Source organism: Neomonachus schauinslandi, chromosome 9, assembly GCF_002201575.2.
Source record: "Neomonachus schauinslandi chromosome 9, ASM220157v2, whole genome shotgun sequence".
NCBI lineage: Eukaryota > Metazoa > Chordata > Mammalia > Carnivora > Phocidae > Neomonachus > Neomonachus schauinslandi.
In genome coordinates this window covers 114,473,261-114,487,813 of record NC_058411.1, presented here as the reverse complement: position 1 = coordinate 114,487,813, position 14,553 = coordinate 114,473,261, and the positions used below count along the sequence as shown (strand labels likewise).

General features: G+C 42.5%; 2 protein-coding genes across 2 annotated transcripts in view; one reads left to right on the top strand and one right to left on the bottom strand.

The window, feature by feature from the left end:
• TMEM266 (transmembrane protein 266) overlaps positions 1–14,553 on the top strand; it is a 123,071-nt gene that overhangs the window by 3,012 nt on the left and 105,506 nt on the right. The window lies entirely within an intron of this gene.
• LOC110583717 (60S ribosomal protein L21-like) lies at positions 9,853–10,278 on the bottom strand. The gene has a single exon (XM_044918295.1). It carries the CDS (start codon positions 10,276–10,278, stop codon positions 9,853–9,855), a length of 426 nt encoding a protein of 141 aa, XP_044774230.1.

Below are 14,553 nucleotides of genomic sequence, written 5' to 3'. Positions count from 1 at the left end.
TTTTTTTTTTTCCTTGAATCATATATCTAAACTGGGAAAGGCCGTATGGTCAGCTAAGAGTGCTTAAGCATTATTTTTTTCCCCTCACCAAGTGTCTTTTGGGGGTTTTTTGGAGGTGAGGAAAACAAAATTTTTTCAAGCTATAGGTAGCATGCATTGCAGTGACTGATTGTAATGCACATTTTAATGCATTGTTGAGTAAGACACTGGGAACTGGCTTATTTATCTCTCTTTGACTGACCTTGTAAGCTACTTAGTTGTGAAATGTGTTTTTTGTTATAGTATTCTTAACTTAGTATTCTTTAAAATGAGATTTTTTTTTTCAGTGTCAACAATCTTGAATCATAAAAGAAGTTCACAGTCAGCTTACTTTAAGATACTTTATTTTCATTGGTCTCTTTTTCTCTCCGTAGTGGCAGCCATTGCAAGAGTTTTGATTTTATTAAGAAAATGGTTCACAATCCATGAGTTAATCCATCCCCTTTCCAAACTGGACCAGAGTTCACAGTTGCTGGCCAGGCACACTCCCATAGGACCTTCATCTGTGAACCCTTCATCTGTAGCTCCCTTTGGCCTTATTTGCACCCAGTTTCCCCACGTAGAAGGTGTAAGGGGTCCTAAAGTTAGGTCCCACAAGGCAGGCCTTGCTTGGGTAAGTGAGGTGGAATAGTGGCTACTCGATCCTGATCTAGGAGAGGGTCAGGGAGTCACTTCTCCAGCATCAACTCCAGCCTATATTGTGATTTCTACTTGTAAATATAGTATGTACTCATTGTAAAATGCTTAAGCATTACATAAATATAGAAGGTAGAAGGTCAGTGGCTAGAATCTTTAGTAATCTTACCCTCAGCAATAGTCAGTAAATAGTTTGGTATGAATTCTAAATTTTTTAATGTGGATACTGAAATGTTACTGTTTGTCAACAATACTATACGTAGATGCCTATGGTTTGCAGGGCCTTTTTTTCTTCCACGGGGTAATGGATCTTGCATTCTTAGAGGCCCTTGAATGGTCTACTTCTAGATATGTGTTATTCAGCCACAATGGGAGCTAGGTGAGAGGAGCCCTGTAACCAGGGGAAGAGGCAAGGGACTAATGTGTGGTGGGTAGGAACTGGGCATGATCCATGTCCTATGATAGGTATTTTTACATTCTGTATCTCTTTTAACCCTTTGCAATTATCCTTCGTGGTTAACTGTGTATAGATGAAGAGAGACAGAGTCCAAGGTCCACGAGATTTAAGGAGCCAAGCTGAGATTCAAGCCCAGATCAGTGTGGCTCAGATTCAGGGCTTTTTCGTTTTGATTGCAGAACGAAGAGCGCTCTGCCTCTGCCCATCCACACTGACCTCCTTGCTGTTCCCCCGCCTCAGAGCCTTAACACTCACTAGTGGTTCTCTCTCCTGGAATGCCCTTCCCACAGATATCTGCTTTGTTTGCTCCCTCACCTCCTTTTGGCTTTGCTCAAAGTCTGACTACTTCTTTAAAACTAAACACTCTCCCAAAAGCATTCTTAGCCCTCCTCCCTGCTTTGTTTTCATTCACAGTCCCTCTGCTACTTTATTTTACTACTAGTTTATTTACCTTACGAATTGGTTGTTTTGTTTATTGTCCATCTCCCCCAGGGAATGAATGCTCCAGAGCACAGGGATTTTGTCTATTTTGTTCACTCCCTGAACCCTGATGTTGTACAAAAGAACTGACAAGTCACTGTGACATCCTTGAATCTCTCTAGCCTCCTACCCTCCTTGTTTTTGTTAGCCCTTAAACTTCCCCATAGTGAGCAGTGAAACTCTAAAATGCAGAGACTCTATGTGTGTGTTTGGAGGAATAGCAAAGGAAGTAGAGAAGAATCAGGAGGGATCTTGTCTTAAATGGGTGTCAGGGAGAGAGAAACCTCCCAGGTAGACAAAGGAAGATGAAAAAAAAGTCACCTGAGGGCTGGGATGTGTGACAAGGCAGAAAAAGGTACATGGGGAGATGGCCAGGGATGAAGAGGAGACCAGTTCAGGTTCCCCTCTATTTGGTGTACATAATGTTTTTTGAAGACTTCCAAAGAAGAAGACACCAGATTCCACCAACTTTCCTAGTGGCCTAAGTTGCTAGAAAGGAAAAAGAATCGATGGACATTCACACAGGTAGGCTAATCACTGCATTACCAGCATCAAACTGTTGCACTTTTTAAAGATTAAATACCTGTTGGTATCTTTCCTGTTTAAGCCAGAGCGTGAGAGTTCATTGCCAAAGCACTTAGCTCGCGTGTCTGAGTTTTGGCAGGAAGCACATACCAACAGCATCACAGCCTGAGATTCTTTTGGCCCAAGCAGTCCCAGACTCATGGTTACCTTTCATACATCTTTTGTTTGCAGTAGTTCTTGGGCCGGAGCAAAATGATGGGTATGGGGGGGAATAATTCAGACTTAGAACACTTTAGAATTGAGTACACTGGGATGCTGGAGGAAGTTCATGGTTATGGGATAAAGTCAGTGAAACTGCTCCTCAGCCACAGAGAGCCCTCCTCCTCCTCCTCTCTCCTCCTCAGTGGCTTTAATGGCTGCCCTAGGCAGTCTGAATTACCCGCCAGTAGAGAATTCCCCTTCGAAAAAAATGTAGCCTCCCTAAAGCTGCTTTTAATTTGTCATAAAAAGTACTCAGTAGCTAGAACAGGGGTTGATAACCCAGGTTCCCACAGCTCATTAAAACAAAGAATTTTAGTAAGTATTGTGCCCTTTACAGCCCAGGTTTTTGGAAGTCCCGGCTGCAATGAGGCAGCTGTTCTCTGGATTTCCATCTAAAACCGTAACACACGTTGCTTTTGGCTGTTCTCTCTTGGCTTAAAACAGATCTGAAATGAGTTCTTTCATCTGTGATGCCCTCATGGTCGTCTCCTACCTTAATTACCAAACTGCCATCCTAGGGCCCAGCCAATGCAGTATATAAGGTCAAGAGGTCAAGTAACCTTTCTCCATAACAATGTCCCTTCAAACAGTTAAATCTTTGAATTGTACCTCAATTTGATGCAGTGTTTTTAATAAACAATTTCTGTGACACTTGCTAATTCTCCTTTAACCATGCCTACTGCAATTTGTTAGTCTCGCCCTTCAAAACAAAAGAACAGGGTGAAATACATCGTAGTCCCTCAAAGTGTTCCACTGTTTGGGGGCATAGTCTCAAAAGAAAAGGTTGGGAATTTCTCTCCCATCTCTCCCTGTCCTTTCATTGTCAGTTTCTTTCCTGGGGCTCTCTCTGTTGTCACTCCTCCCATGATGTCCTACAAGGAACCCCTGTCCCTACCCCTCTACTGAAATGGAACTCTTAAAGGTCACCCATGATTGCCTAATCACAGATCCAATGGCTGTTTCTCACATTTCATTCCTGATGGCTCAGCAACATCTGACCCTATCGACTTCTTCTACTCCTTGAAATGCTCTGTTGGCAGCACACTCCCAAATGTGTCTGGTCTTTTCCTCTGCTCTCATTGTTCCTATCGTATCGAGAGGCAGTCTGGAGAAGTGGTTAAGAGTGTGGGCTCAATGGGTTTGAATCCTGGCTCTAGTACTTGCTAACTGTGTGACTTGAGTGAGTTATTTAACCCCCCCAAGCCTCAGTTTCTTCATCTGTAAAATGGGAAGAAGAGTAGCTAGGCCATAGGGCTGTCAAGAAGAAATTAAATGAATGTGCCTAGTAAAGAGTAAGCACTTAGTAAATGTCATCTTTGATCATTATAACTTCCTGTTTGGATACCTTCCGAGGCTCCCTTGTATCTGCAGGATAAAACTGTAACTTTCGCTTATAACTAGCTTACTTACTGCCCCCAACCTTTCCTAGTGTGTGCCCACTTCCAAGCCTTTATGCACTCCCCACTTGAGGACCATCTTCACCCCTTCCTGCCCTGCCCTTCTTTAGCTGGCCAGAGGAGGGAGAATGCTGAAGGCTGTGCCCGCCTGCCCCGAGGCCCTGAGCATTGGCTGTGTGTAATGGAAGCCATCCTTCCTTGGGCACTCAGCCTATCTCTCTCAGGCAAATTATAAATTACTTAAGGACACCAGCTGTGATTTATACGTTTTAAAAATATCCTTCTCAGCATTTAGCGCTATATACATACTAGGAATTTAACTCCTGTCTTCTAGCTGCCAAAACATGATAGCTTTTCTTGGTCCTTCCAGAACCATTTTTCCTCCTAAACTGAAACTTGTATTGATCAGTCCTAAAGCCTATGTAAGCTTTATTTGGGAAACTTGAGTCAACACTACAGGGAGAGTTAACCACCTCAGAACCTTTGGAATGAGGAAGGATATATAGAAATCACTAAAATAATGGGAGCACAGGGAGTAACTTAATTCTTTTTAAACGGAGTTTAAAATTCTCCCAACCTGTGAAGCTGTTAGGATTTTATACAGTGTTTGGGACTTTTTTCTGTCCTGATGCCATCCTGTCCAAGCAAAATGAGTGCCAGTTGCACTACTACCCTCCACCCCAGCTGTGATAATCAAAAATGCTCCAAATATTGCTGAATGTCCCCTAGGGTACACAAAATCATCCCCATTTGAGAACCACTGCTCTTTAGGATCAATCCAGAAAACTCAGTATGTTCCCAATTCACAGAATATCAGAATTTGGATAGTTTGGATCAAATGAAGATGAAAATTATAATAGACATGAAAGATAAACTTGGGTTTGAAATTACTAACATAGAGAAAATTTAGCATCTACAGATCTTTGGTACATAACCCCATTGTAAATTGAAAATGTTGTTAAGTGGAAAATGCATTTAATACATCTAGCCTGCCACCGGACATCATAGCTTACCATAGCTCACCTTAAACATGCTTCAAACACTTACATTAGCCTACAGTTGGGTAAGATCATCTAATGCAAAGCCTATTTTATAATAAAGTGTTGAATATCTCATGTAATTTATTGAATACTCTAGGTGAACAAAGTAATTGTTGTATGGGTACTGAATGGCTGTAAACGTGTTGGTTGTTTACCCTGGCGGTCTTGTGGCTGACTGGGAGCTGCCACTCGCATATCACTGGCCTGGGAAAAGATCCAAATTCAAAATTTGAAGTATGGTTTCTACTGAATGCATACTGCTTTTGCACCATCATGAAATCAAAAGATCATAGGTTGAACCATTACAGTTAGGGGACCCTCTGTATAAGCAGTTACGGATTGTATCATGAGTAAGGAGAAGTAAACCAATAAAGTAGTTACAGAAATTCAGACCGTCATACTCCTAAAGGTCTTGGGTCTGAAAACAACAATGCCAATGCAGTACTCCAATCATCCTTGGGATATTTTTGTTGGAATTTTATTTAAGTGCCCAAAATACTTTTCTACTTTTGACAATAAGTATATTAAATCATAAAATAATGACTCCAATTACCATTGGAGGGAATTATATTTGACCTGAGGTAAGCTGGCTCTCCCTATCAGAGGCTGCTTCTGACCCCAAAGCTGCTCTGAGACAGCATGCTCAGGTGCTTCAGGGATGAAGTAGGAATGACGAGGTACTTTGTGCTTTGGTGAAGGGCCCCACTTGCTCATAAATCTTCGTGGTTGTTAGAAAATCTATCTGTAGGGGCGCCTGGGTGGCTCAGATGGTTAAGCGTCTGCCTTCGGCTCAGGTCATGATCCCAGGGTCCTGGGATCGAGTCCCGCATCGGGCTCCCTGCTCCTTGGGAGCCTGCTTCTCCCTCTGCCTCTCTCTGTCTCTCATGAATAAATGAATAAAATCTTTAAAAAAAAAAAAAAAAGAAAAGAAAATCTAGCTGTAGACTTCTGATTTAAAGCCCACCTCCAATTGACATTCACCATTAGGTTCTGTCTAAATGCAGTAGCACAGATTGCATGTGATCCTCAAAGGCTGAAAGTAACAGTTAAACATACTACTTTCTGAAAAAAAAAAAGAATTAAGGCTCCAACCTTGTGAGAGACCTGCTTTGGCTCATAATTGCCTTTGAAAAGGGAAAGCATACAGACCTTCAAGATGATCACTGGCCAATAGTCTAGAAATAGGCCTTGTACAGTTGCTTGAATCTGGGAGGCAAGGTAGAATTACTCATTCCACAGACAACTGTGAACATCTTCTGTGTTCCAGATTTGTGCTAAGGAACTCCAGAGACCATGATGGACTGAATTGTGTTGCCCCCCCGCAAAATGCATATGTTGAATCCCTAACCCCCAACATGACTAGAGATAGGGTCTTCAGAAGGTACTTAAGGTTAAATGAGGTCATAAGGAGGGGATCCTAATCTAATAGTACTATGGCCTTCTAAGAAGAGGAAGAGAGGGGTGCCTGGCAGGCTCAGTCAGAAGAGCATACAACTCTTGATCTCAGGGTCGTGAGTTCAAGCTCCATGTTGGGTGTAGAGATTACTTACTTTGAGGACACAGTAAGAAGGTGGCCATCTGCAAGCCAGGAAGAGGGTTCTGGCCAGAATCTGACCCTAACCTCGGATTTCTAGCCTCCAGAACTGTGAGAAAAAAATTTCTGTTGTTTAAGCCACTCAGTATATGTATTTGTTTTCACAGCCTTAGCTAACACATTCTGCATCCTCATTGTACAGACGAGGAAACTGGACCCAGAGAGGCAAATGACTTGCCCAAAGTCAAGTTGCTAGTTAGTGGCAGAACTAGAACTTAGAACCTAGTTTTCCTGACTAGTCTGTTGTACATTCCCCATTTCCGTACCACCTCAGGTCATATAGGCTCCTGTTCATTATCTCTAGAACCTGTGGCTCACCTCTTCTGTAAGTATCGGGGTCCTTATACCTGCCCTGTTTATCTCAGGATTGTTGTGAGGATTGATTAGATGGTACAAAAAAGACAATTTAAGTTTCTTTTTTTTTTTTTTAAAGATTTTATTTATTTACTTGAGAGAGAGAGAATGAGAAAGAGAGCACATGAGAGGGGGGAGGGTCAGAGGGAGAAGCAGACTCCCCGCCGAGCAGGGAGCCCGATGTGGGACTCGATCCAGGGACTCCAGGATCATGACCCGAGCCAAAGGCAGTCGCCTAACCAACTGAGCCACCCAGGCACCCGACAATTTAAGTTTCTAAACAGAATATTTTACAGATGTAAGTATCACACTCAACTCAGATTTTGCCCAATTGTCAGAAATCTAGCTGCCTTTGAAAATTGTTCTTTTTTTTTTTAAACACCTGAAACTTAGCCTTAATTGCTGAAATGAGGTAGTTCTTGAAAGTGTAACCAGAAAGCTCTGCGATCTACAGACAAAAGTTATAAATAAAGTCATTTCTAGTTGTAACCACACTGAGACTGTTACTTGTTATTCTCCTTTTCCAAGGGTAAAATTCTAAATTTTGAAAAGAAGCATCAGATTAAGGCATAAGAATTTCTGGAGTTTAGCCCATATGCTGTTCCATCTACTAGAAGTGTAACCCTGGACAAGTTACTTCACTCTTCTGAATCCTGGCATCCTTTCCTGTCAGATAATGGGGTTAGACTTTGTGGTTTAGGGATCCCAGAATAATTACTCTGAACTGTGCAGTGCCTTAAAACAGCAGGACAAAGTAATTCACACAGTGTTCTTGCTTCACAAATTATACTTTGGTTATAGTTGTTGGAAGAGTCAAGCATAGATGAATGGCATTTGGCAGGAGTACATCTGAAACCCTTAATTATACACTGTAGGCAGCTCTGTAGCTTGGTCTGTGTCAAAAGACACCACATTATCAAATGACACAGTGTAGAGATGTTCGGAGTTTTTGCAACAGCTTGTTCATCTGTAGCATGATTTGCGTGTGTCAGGTAGCATCCACAGTCTGCATTTGAAAATCTGAACACTCCTATATTTAAAGACCTCCTGTCCAGTTCCTTTGGAAATGAGTCCATTAAAATTGATGACACTCAGTGGGGAGTTTGGGGTTCATAGCTGGTGACACATATGGTTTATTTTTAGATATTTATGTAGTTAAATACTATACGAGGTATAATGGTTTTCTTCCCTCTTCATCTGTTTTGCCTAACCCCCCACCCCGCACCCTTCTGGCAACCACCAGTTTGTTCTCTATATGAGTCTATTCCTGTGTTTGTGTAAGTTATGTAAGTTTTAGCTGTAAGTTTTATTTTTTTTAAAGATTTTATTTATTTATTTAACAGAGAGAGAGAGGGAACATAAGCGGGGGGGAGGGGGAGAGGGAGAAGCAGGCTCCCTGCTGAGCAGGGAGCCCTACATGGCGCTTGATCCCAGGACCCTGAGATCATGACCTGAGCTGAAGGCAGACGCTTAATGACTGAGCCACCCAGGTGCCCCTAGGTGTAAGTTTTATACACAGCTTTTGATGTATTTCTATTATAGAAGTAATACATAAAAAACACACATAAGTAATACATAAATTGGAAACACTTAGCAATAAAGGAAAAAATCATCTATAATGCTACTGTAGTTATTTACCTTTTGTGCCTATCCTTTGAGACATATGCATGATTTTTTAAAATTTTAATTATGGTTACATACACATAACAAAATATACCATTTTAACCATCTTTATGTGCAGAGTTAAGTGACCTCAAATACATTCACATTGTTACGCTATCATCAATACCACCCATCTCCGGAACTCTTGTCATCTCACAAAACTAAAACTTTGTACCCATTAAACACAAAAATTCTACTCTGTTACATCTCCACCCACACAAATTATGTTATTGATGTCACAATTTCCTCTTTATACCATATTATATTTTATATTTTAAGGTATTATACAGGCAGTTTAATAACTTGCTGAGGACAGCAAGGAGGCCTGTGTAAGGGGAGTGCTGTGAAAAGGGGATAGGAAATAAAACTGGAAAGGGAGTTCATAGGGCCTTGTATTCCATGGTGAGAATTTAGATTTTATTTAAAGTTTGTTGAGACACCTTTGGATAGTTGAGGCCAGAGGAACGACATGATTTAATTTGTTTTGGAAGGTGTACTTGGTTGCTGTATGGAAGTAGACAGCAGGGGTAGGATAGGAAACAGGAGAGTAGTGAGGAGGCTATTTTGGTAACCCAGGTGAGAGAGGACAGTGACTTCCCTCTCAGTGGAAGGGGAGCAAGTGGTTGGATTCCAGATATATTCTGAAGCTAGAGCCGGTAGGATTTGCCGATGGATTGGGTGTGGGATAGGAGAGAAAGAGAGGAGCCAAGGTGGACATCAATGTTTTGGGCCTGAGCAACTGGAAGGAGGAAGTTGCCATTTTTTGAGGTAGAGTTGGAGGAGGAGGAGATTTTTAGGTGGGGGGAAATAAAGAGTTGTGTTTCAGTGTTCATTTTTACAGTCTATTAGATGTCTAACTGAAGATGTCAGGTAAGCAGTTGGATATGCAAATCTGGATTTCAGGGGAAAGGATGGGGCTGGAGATGAAAATTTTGAAGACAGCCTTTGTGGATGACATTTTAAGCCATGAGATTGAGTGAGTTCATCTAGGCCCTGGCAGGGAAGATAGATGGGTAAGATAAAAGGTCTGAATAAAGAGCCGTGGGGCATGTAGACATTTAGAGGTCAAGAGGAGGAGGACAAGGACCTAGCAAAGAAAACTGAGAAAAAACATCCGGTGAGGAGAGAGAAAAACCAGATGGTATGGTCTCCTGAAAGTGGAGAGAGTGTTTCAAGAAGGAGGAATGAGTGATCAGTTGTGTCTGTCTCTAAAGTGGTTGAAGTTTATATTTAGCAATATGAAGATCATGGCTTGTAGTTGAAATGTGACTCCAGTCAGGGTCTTCCTTCTTTTTTTCTTTTTTTACAGTCTTGAGGTTATTTATTTATTTATTTATTTTTACACTTACCATGCCATGAATTCATAGAGAATGGGTTCCAGGTGCTTAGGCTCCTTTCAGTTGGTTCTCACAAAGTGTATTTCTCTGGAGCAAGCTGGAACTTCAGTTGCACCCAAGCACCTTTCTGTTTGGCTTCCTTCTTTTTCTGATCATTTTCCTTCACACACTTCAGGAAACTATGTCGGTTCTTAGAGCACTTAATATGCTCAATACATAAATTAATTCTCTTGGCAAGAATCTTGCCCTTAACTTGTTTGTTTATAACAATGCCAACTGCATGCTGGGTAACATTGTAGACTCTTCCAGTTTTGCCATGGTAATGTTTATGGTGCGTTCCTTTTTGAACACTGCCCATTTCCTTTTTGTCCATGATATCACCTTTCTTGTGGATTTGCGTGTATGTGGCCAAAGGAACAACTCCATGTTTTCTAAAAGGCCTAGAGAACGTATAGCGGGTACCTCTCCTCTCTTTGTGTTGGTCATTTTGGTGCATTACTGAAAGATGGTGGTTCCCACCAGTCTTCTTGCTAGAAAATCACTTCTCTCGGGGCGCCTTGGTGGCTCAGTCATTAAGCGTCTGCCTTCGGCTCGGGTCATGATCCCGGGGTCCTGGGATCGAGCCCCACATCGGGCTCCCTGCTCCGCGGGAGGCCTGCTTCTCCCTCTCCCACTCCCCCTGCTTGTGTTCCCTCTCTTGCTGTGTCTCTCTCTGTCAAATAAATAAATAAAATCTTAAAAAAAAAAAAATCACTTCTCTCATTTCCTGACTGTGTCTTACCAGTTATCAGTTAGGTGAGAGAACGTTCCCTTCTAGTTGAGTGTTAAATATCTCATCCTCCAGGAGACAGTCACCTAATTTTCTTTTTTTTTTTTAATTTTTTTTTTTTTAAGATTTTATTTATTTATTCATGAGAGACAGAGAGAGACAGAGGCAGAGGGAGAAGCAGGTTCCCCGAGGAGCCGGGAGCCCGATGCGGGACTCGATCCCAGGACCCTGGGATCATGACCTGAGCCGAAGGCAGACGCTTAACCGGCTGAGCCACCCAGGCGTCCCGACAGTCACCTAATTTTCTAAGTCAGTTGACCCAAAACAGATATCCTCTCTTCTCTTGGGCCCTCCAAGAAAACCAGTGGTTTTTTTTGTGGTTTTTTGTTGTGGTTTTTTTTTTCTGGCTCAGCATACAGAACAGTGTTAGTTTGTTATGGACTCTAATCTGCACTCTAACAATTAAGAATTCCCCTTACATTCATCAACCAACAATTATTTAACAAAATTCCAACAATATACTATATTGTATTCATTGAGTGTTATTTGAGAGCTTGTTTGGAGGTTCTAGCAGGGGAGCACAGCTACTCGTATACCCTTGACCGAAAAACAGTCCTCCTCTATCGGGGAAGGTCGTCCTCTTCGACCGAGCACGCAGCTTTGGGAGGGATGCACATGGAGCGGTGAGGGAGGAAGGGGACAACCGCCTATCCAGCCAGATCAGCCGCATCAACCCTGGCGATCAATGGGGTGACAGATGTCACAGCCAGATCGCCCTCACATCCATCATTGAATGTTATTTGAAAAAGAAAATCCCACTCAGGAAGAGTTTACCAAGTCCCAGGCAGAAATGATTCCTCTGGGTGGGGCAGGAAGAACTCACAAAGGAAGACAGGATCATGAGATGTGAGGGTAAGAAAGTATCATGGGGGGTTCCCAGGAAGGTGGGTCATTAGCTGGGCCTGAAAGGGTAGAAAGGATTTGAACAGGTAGGGCAAAAGATAATCACATAAGATGTTTGATACCATAGTCAGAGATGATGCTGATTGTGATTATATTTATACGGACAGATTGGCCTGAAGGGATGGATTCACTGTCAGAAATAATTCACATTGAATCATGTACACATGAAACCCTATCATGTTGACCTGTGCTTGAGAAGCCTTTGGTATCAAGGTTCTGGGTTACCTTTTAGAGGGATGTTGGTAGTATTTAGTGGTAGTGAGGTGCCTTAGAATTTGGAGATAAGATTGCTTTACTTTACCTGTTCAGTCCATTCGTGTATGAGATACTGAAGATAAATCAAGACAGGTCCCAGTCTTCAAAATCCACATATGGCAGTGTGGTAGGCCCTACAATGCCAAAAGGTATCCACCTCAAGTCCTTGGAACCTGTGAGTGTTGCCTTATTTGGAAAAAGGGCCTTTACAGATGTGGTTAAGTGAAGGATTTTGAAATGAGGAGATCATTCTGGATTATCTATCGGTGGTTGGAAAAATACTATCACAAGTGTCCTCAGAAAGGCAGAGAGAGATTAGACACAGAGCAGAGGAGGACATGACAGTGTGACCACAAAGACAGATGAGAGTATTGTGGATTCAAGCCAAGGAACACCTGGAGTGACCAGAAGGTGGAAGAAGCAAGGAATGGATTCTCCTCCAGAGAGAAGCACAGCTCTACTGACATACTGATTTTGGACCTTTGGCTTCCAGAACTGTGAGAATGAATTTCTGTTCTTTTAAGCCACCAAGTTTGTGGCAATTTATTATAGCAGCCAGAGGAAATTCATACAGGTGGTATTCGTTATTAGGGGAATAAGCAAATTGTAAATGTGAATTTGGAAGAACCCATTACATTAGTTAAGGTGACCTGGTTTGTGGACTTAGGGAGGCCAGTTCAGAACATAAGTATAATGTAGCAAGTTTAGACTTAATTATTTAACACCTTATTTAGAAGAAAGCTATGTGGGTAGAAGTGGGGCAGTTGGCCCCAAAACATAAACAGAAGCCAGAGACCTAGAAACTTGTAGTGAATGCCGCGGACTTTCAGGCCTGAATTTTGTGGTGCCGGAGACAAATACGTGTGGTAGAGGGAGGGTCAGTAGGCTTCTTCATCACCTGGATGGCATTCCCTCCTCTTTGCTTGCTGGGTGGTACTCTGCCTCCTTGCTTTGATTCCAAGCAGCTTACAGTCACTGATGAGCTTTCAGGTGTGCTGACTTGGCCCTGGTCGTGAACCTGAGTATTTTGGATACTGCAAGAGAAACTTTCTCTTTTTCTCACACACGTGCAGATGAATACATTTGCAGCCTAATTTTTATTTCTTGTGAGTTTGATTAGCATGATTTAGCTAATCATGCTTAGGCTAACTCAACCCTGAGACTGACAAAACTAGAGGCCACATCCTGACACTTAGTAAATTTGCCAAGCTAAAGCCATACAATAAGGCCTTTTGATGTGCAGCCTTTGGGTCTTCCAGATTCTATCTGCTGTTATCATTGAGCCCTCCATGCTACCTCAGGAGACATCACACTTCTCCCTCAATTCAAAATCTAGGAGACATTTTTTCTTGGCACTTATATATATATGGAGGTACCCTAAGGGGCTGCTAGGGGCTGGAGAGCCCTTCAACATGTTTAGAAAGAACAACCTCAGCTCCTGTGTTAGTTTCCTAGGGCTGCTGTAACAAAGTACCACAAAGCTGGTGGCTTAAAAGAACAGAAATTTATTTTCTCACAGTTCCGGGGGCCACAAGCCTAAGATCTAGGTGTTGGCAGAGCCACACTCCCCCTGAAGATTCCAGGGGAGAATCTCTCCTTGCCTCTTCTGGTGGCCCCAGCGGTTCCTTGGCTTGTGGCTGTCTCTGCCTTTATCTTCACATAGCCTTCTCCTCTGTGACTTCTCTTTTGTCTCTTATCAGGACACCTGTCATTGGACTAAGGGCTTACCCTAATCTAGTATGATCTCATCTTAACTTATTACAAACTACTTCTAAATAAAGCCGTGTCCTGAGTAGACATAAATTTGGGGGTGGGGAGCAGACACTGTTCAACCCACTATAGTTCCTAAAGCTGGAAAAGATGCCAAGGCTTGACTGAGTCTTAGGTTATGCTAAATAAATATGAGTCAACTGCAGCAACAGACTAAGTAGGCCCCAATTTGTAAGTGCAGACTGTAAGATAATCGTAAAGAAACTTGGTAATAACCAAGAGGCCACCCTATCTGGTGGCAGCAGTGATACACAATCATGTCTCCTGTTAAGATCCCTAAGAGCACCATTCCAAACTGGGCTCTCCTGCCCTGCTCTAATTGCAGTCACTCCAGCAGTACTGTTCTCTACAGATGGGGCTGGTTCCCACATCACCTACTGTTCTCTGCTGGTGTGGCCACCTGTCTCCTGGCCCAGAACCTTCACAGCTTTGTAGCTTTCCGTGGGATAGGTTTTTCTTTTAGGGCTGCCCCATCCATAATCACTCTACTTACCACTCAAGTTATGATGGCATTTGTGTACTGAGCTCAAAAGGTCACGGGAAGACACACCTCCATAGTATTCTTCAGCCATACCATTGACTATGGACAAGTCATTGTCCCATCTTTAGTTGGGTTAGCCTGTGATGCGCTCCAGTATTGGTTTCTTTCTGATCCTTTTCAGTAAGAGGATAATGTGTTTTATGTCAGAATATTACATTCCAGGTTCCCAAATTTCCTTTTTATTCCTCATTCATTCATTTGAGACCTTGGGAGTCACATTATGCAAATTAAACTGCCTCTACCACCTTGCACCGTGCCTAGGCTCACTAAAGATGTTCCAGCCATATTGGAGCAAAACATCTGAAACCAGTGAAAAGGGAATAGAGTTACCAGGCTCCCAAGGTGCTGTGGCTTGTTGTGGTGGAGTTAGATGGAGTTGGATTCCAATTCTAGGTCAGCCACTCACTGACAGTATAGACCCAGGCGAGCTTCTTAACCTCTCTGAACATAAGTTCTGTAAATATCTGTGAATT